This window comes from Lactuca virosa, chromosome 5 (assembly GCF_052849685.1).
Source record: "Lactuca virosa cultivar CGN04683 chromosome 5, Lactuca_virosa_CGN04683_v6, whole genome shotgun sequence".
NCBI lineage: Eukaryota > Viridiplantae > Streptophyta > Magnoliopsida > Asterales > Asteraceae > Lactuca > Lactuca virosa.
In genome coordinates this window covers 219,618,804-219,623,899 of record NC_136430.1, presented here as the reverse complement: position 1 = coordinate 219,623,899, position 5,096 = coordinate 219,618,804, and the positions used below count along the sequence as shown (strand labels likewise).

Here is a 5,096-nt window from a genome sequence, read left to right as displayed (position 1 = left end):
TTTTTCGGTTTTAGGCTGGCACGCGAACTTTTCGGGTGGAATGATGCAGTCTCCGAATTGGACGAAATTCACACATTGTATGTATATGGTAAAACTATAAATCACTTCTGGACCACCGACGATGTTATTTCGGCCATTCGGGACTGTTTAGGGGCTCAAAATGTCGTTTTTCGGTTTGGGGCTAGCGTGCAAACTTTTCCGGTGGAATGCTGCAGTCTCCGAATTGTACGAAATTCGCACATTGTATGTGTATGGTAAAACTATAAATCACTTTGTGATCACCGACGATGTTGTTTCGGTCATTCGGGACTTATTAGGTGCTCAAAATGTCGTTTTTCGGTTTTGGGCTGGCGCGCAAACTTTTCGGGTGGAATGATGCAATCTCCGAATTGGAAGAAATTCGCACATTGTATGTATATGGTAAAACTATAAATCACTTTAAGATCACTGACGTTGTTATTTCCGTCATTCGGGACTATTTAGGGGCTCAAAATGTCATTTTTCGGTTTTGGGCTGGCGCGCGAACTTTTCGGGTGGAATGATGCAGTCTCCGAATTGGACGAAATTCGCACATTGTATGTATATGGTAAAACTATAAATAACTTCGTGATATCACCGACGATGTTATTTCGGCCATTTGGGACTGTTTAGGGGCTCAAAATGTCGTTTTTCGGTTTTAGGCTGGCACGCGAACTTTTTGGGTGGAATGATGCAGTGTCCGAATTGGACGAAATTCACATATTTTATGTATATGGTATAACTATAAATCACTTCGTGATCACCGACGATGTTATTTCGATTATTCGGGACTGTTTAGGGGCTCAAAATATCGTTTTTCGGTTTGTACTGGCGCGCGGACTTTTCGGGTGGAATGATGCAGTCTCCGAATTGGACGAAATTCGCACATTGTATGTATATGGTAAAACTATAATTCACTTCGTGATCAACGACGATGTTATTTCGGTCATTTGGGATTGTTTAGAGGCTCAAAATGTCGTTTTTCGATTTTGGGCTGGCGTGCGAACTTTGCGGGTGGAATGATGCAGCCTCCGAATTGGACGAAATTCACACATTGTATGTATATGGTAAAACTATAAATCACTTTGTGGTCACCGACGATGTTATTTCGGTCATTCGGGAGTGTTTAGGGGCTCAAAATGTCGTTTTTCGGTTTTGGGCTATCGCGCGAACTTTCCTGGTGGAATGATGCAGTCTCCGAATTGGATGAAATTCGCACATTGTATGTATATGGTAAAACCATAAATCACTTCGTGAGCACCGACGATGTTATTTCTGTCATTCGGGACTATTTAGGGGCTCTAAATGTCGTTTTTCGGTTTTGTGCTGACGCGCGAACTTTTCGGGTGGAATGATGCAGTCTCCGAATTGGACGAAATTCGCACATTGTATGTATATGGTAAAACTATAAATCACTTTGTGATCACCGATGATGTTATTTCGGCCGCTTCTACTGGAAGGTAACTCTCCTCAGTGTCGTGAAGTGTCCGAGTTGTCCGAGCTGACGAGATCAACTCCTCTCGATTCCTACATATAACGATCTTCCTAAATTACCATTTCATGGTTAACTCGTGTCAAATTCAAAGTCAATGTCAACACCTTGGTCAAAGTCACCTTTGGGTCAAAGTCAACATTTGGCTGACTCAACTCGCCGAGTTACATAGTCCTTAGAACACTAAAAGCTTCGACCCTACCCGCCGAGTCTTTCAAGAACTCGCCGAGTTCTCCTTCATACGAGGTCAGGACTTTCTACCACTGACTCGCCGAGTTCATCCTTGAACTCGTTGAGTTCTTCTTCATGCAAGAAGGCACATCTAGTCCTGGACTCGCCAAGTTCCTTATGAACTCGTCGAGTTCGTCTTCATGCAGTTGGGACTTAGTCTTGAACTTGCCGAGTTTTGTTCTTGAACTCGCCGAGTTCCATGATCTTCAGGTCCATATTCACATCCATCTTGTTGAGTCCTCTTCTAGACTCAACCAGTTCAATCAGAAACAGAAAAGGTTGGGGAACCATACCCCGACTCGCCGAGTCCCATGGACGACTCGCCGAGTCCCCCAAAGTCCATGTCCATACAGTTGATTTCAGTCGAGCTCAATACATCCAGAACGTAGATCTGACCTCTTAGGGTCCATATTACACGTAAAGTTACAAACTTGACGTTCATGCATGGGGTTATTTGGCTCAAATGGCCCTAAAATGAGGTTATATGATGCATGGGACTCCCATGGCCATAAAGTTGGCACCTTTATGCCATGGGAATCCTCAATGGTTCCAGATCTGAAGTTCTACCCCTTTAGAACCACAAAACCCCGAAGTTGGCTCCACAACCACTTGGGTTGTGGTGACTTGGTAAGGCATGTGGAAGATATGGTGGATAACCTATTGACCCATGTTCAAATCCTGGCACCACTCAGCCTTTGTGGCCATGAAGGTTCGCCTGCAGTGACTCCAAGGCATGAGGCAAAGTCTCATGTTTGCAGCGGGGGATTAGTCGGTGCGCGAAAGCTGGCCCGGAAACCCTCGTTAGGGAAGTTCCCTTTCTAAAAAAAATAAAATAAATAAAGCTTAGAAAAGGTAGAAATGAATCCTAACTAGAGATCTAAGAGATAGATGGTCAAGGTTGAAGCTTTTTACCTTGAATGAGTTGGAAATGAAGCAAAACCTATGGATCTACTTGCTTCTTCTGGAACCCCAAGCTTCCACTTCTTTCTTCATGCTTCAAACAACCAAAAACACACAAAAAATGGCTCAAGGACACTCCAAATGCTTTAGGGTTCGAGTTAGGGCTTTCTTGGACTGTGAGAGACGATGGAGGCTGAAATGGGATAAGTTAAGGCGTTTAAATAGGGTGCAAACCCTTAAAATTAGGGTTTCATCCAGACAAGTCTACTCGTCGAGTCGGGGCTTCCGACTCGACGAGTAAATTCTTCCACCCACGTCCAAATTTAGCCTCCACTCGACGAGTTGGGGCCTCCAACTCGTTGAGTCCCAGAGTAAAACTATAAAAATTCTTATTTAAATTACGTACCAGGAACCGAGTGTTACAGATGCTATAGGTGAACGTGGTTTTACTACGATACAAAAATGTACGGCCGCTCTTATACAATCGGCATACGACATACGGCATCGCCGCAGACGCATTAGATGAGTATCTGAAAATGTCTGAATGCATGGGTCGAGAGTGTACATATCTATTTTGTGAGTATGTTATAGAGCTTTACTGTGACATATACTTGCGACGTCCGACTAAAAGCGATGTCGAACCGTTGTATGCCACGCATCAAGCTAAACATGGTTTTTCAGGGATGCTTGGTAGCATTGATTGTAATCATTGGGAGTGGGCAAATTGTCCCAACGCGTGGCGTAGTCAGTTCACGCGAGGTGATCATGGGGTGCCGACTGTTATTTTGGAGGCGGTTATTTCAAATGACTTATGGTTTTGGCATGCATTCTTTGGTATGGTGGGGTCAAACAATGACCAGAATGTGCTCCAAGCGTCTCCAATATTTAACGATATTTTACAGGGTAAAGCACCAGAAATGCCATATGTTGTCAATGGAAATGAATATAAATATGGGTATTACCTAGGTGATGGGATATATCCAGAATAAACCACATTTGTCAAGTCATACACATTTCCGGCCGACGATAAACGAAAAATGTTCAAGTTAGCACAATAATCTGCAAGGAAGGATGTAGAACGGGCGTTTGGAGTCCTCAAACAAAAGTGGCACATAATCAAACATCCGACACGAACATGAGACAGGGAAAAATTGATGACGGTGTTGACTGCTTGTGTTATTTTACATAACATGATAATAGAAGAAGAGGGTAGGGCTATTTGTTCATATACCACAAACGATATACTTAATCCACCTGCAGTAATACAAGTTGGCAACTCGACACACTTCTCAAGGGTTTTGGAAATACAAAACCATGAAACACATCACAATCTACGACATGATTTGACCGAATACATATGTGAAAGACAATTTCAAGGGCAAAATGACGGTGAAGACGAGGATGATGACGATGTTGACGACGAGGAGGATGAGGACGGTGACGACGAGGATGATGAGGACGGTGACGCCGAGGCGGATGATGCCGGTGACGACAACGACGACGATTAGAATTTTTCTATGTTTTTTTTATGTTTTTTAATTTTTATTTTATTTAGACAATGTAATGTTTAATTTTAGTAATGTAAGTTTTAAATTTCTATGTTTTTAATTAATGAAATGTGGTTTTATTTTTTTATGTTTTCAAAAATTATTTTATGTTATAAATTATGTTTTTTATTTAATATAATGTTAAAAAAAAGTTAAAGAAAAAAAAGAATTTGTGGAGTGATAACCATTTCCAGTGTTTAGTGGGTTGGTGGTGAAGCATGACGCAGATGTGGCAACGTTTTTTCGGTGGGTTGGATGTGACCACTCCGTAGAGCCTTAAGGTGAAATTTAGTTTGAAAACCGAAATGGATGTTCTAAATTCTAAATGAGTTTTTATAATTCGGAACCATTGTCCAAAATGTGACATTTCGAATAATATGATAATTTTAGAAAATATGTTAAAAGTTTTGTTTGATAGATATAAACGTCGACCATTTTTAATTATCTATGTTATTATTATTATTATTATTATTATTATTATTATAATATATGATTTGAAGCCCATAATAACGACAAAGACCTATTAACATCAATCCAACAACATCATTTTAAAGTCTCCTGTAAATCTTTAATTATAATTTTGAACAATGAAGAATATATCATCAATCAATTAATCAAATATAAAATGCAAAATCCAAAACAAAATCTAAACAATAGAACATTTATTTATTTCAAATAAACGAAAGTCTCTTACCAGTTTTCTTGAAAAACGTTCAATTCTCCTCTTATACTAACATTTATCTCTACACTTATTATTTCCTTAAAATAAACCCATTCTCATGTCTTTGTAAATATGTGGTTAACACTTCATGCACATGGGGTGCAAAGTGTGTTGCGGTTAAAATAATATTCCAAAAAGTTTGATAGAAGGATTAATCAAAGCCAAAAACAATTATGACACTAGCATG

General features: G+C 40.2%; 1 protein-coding gene across 1 annotated transcript; it reads left to right on the top strand.

Annotated features, from left to right (window-relative positions):
• Positions 1-3,177: 3,177 nt before the first annotated feature.
• LOC145112377 (uncharacterized) lies at positions 3,178-3,630 on the top strand. Its single transcript, XM_079048545.1, has one exon. The coding sequence runs from the start codon at positions 3,178-3,180 to the stop codon at positions 3,628-3,630; it is 453 nt and encodes a 150-aa protein (XP_078904671.1).
• The last annotated feature ends 1,466 nt before the right edge of the window (positions 3,631-5,096 follow it).

Bases quoted from the DNA above. Each gene is read 5' to 3' on its own strand.
- LOC145112377 (XM_079048545.1), top strand. From the start codon at position 3,178: ATGTCTGAATGCATGGGTCGAGAGTGTACATATCTATTTTGTGAGTAT.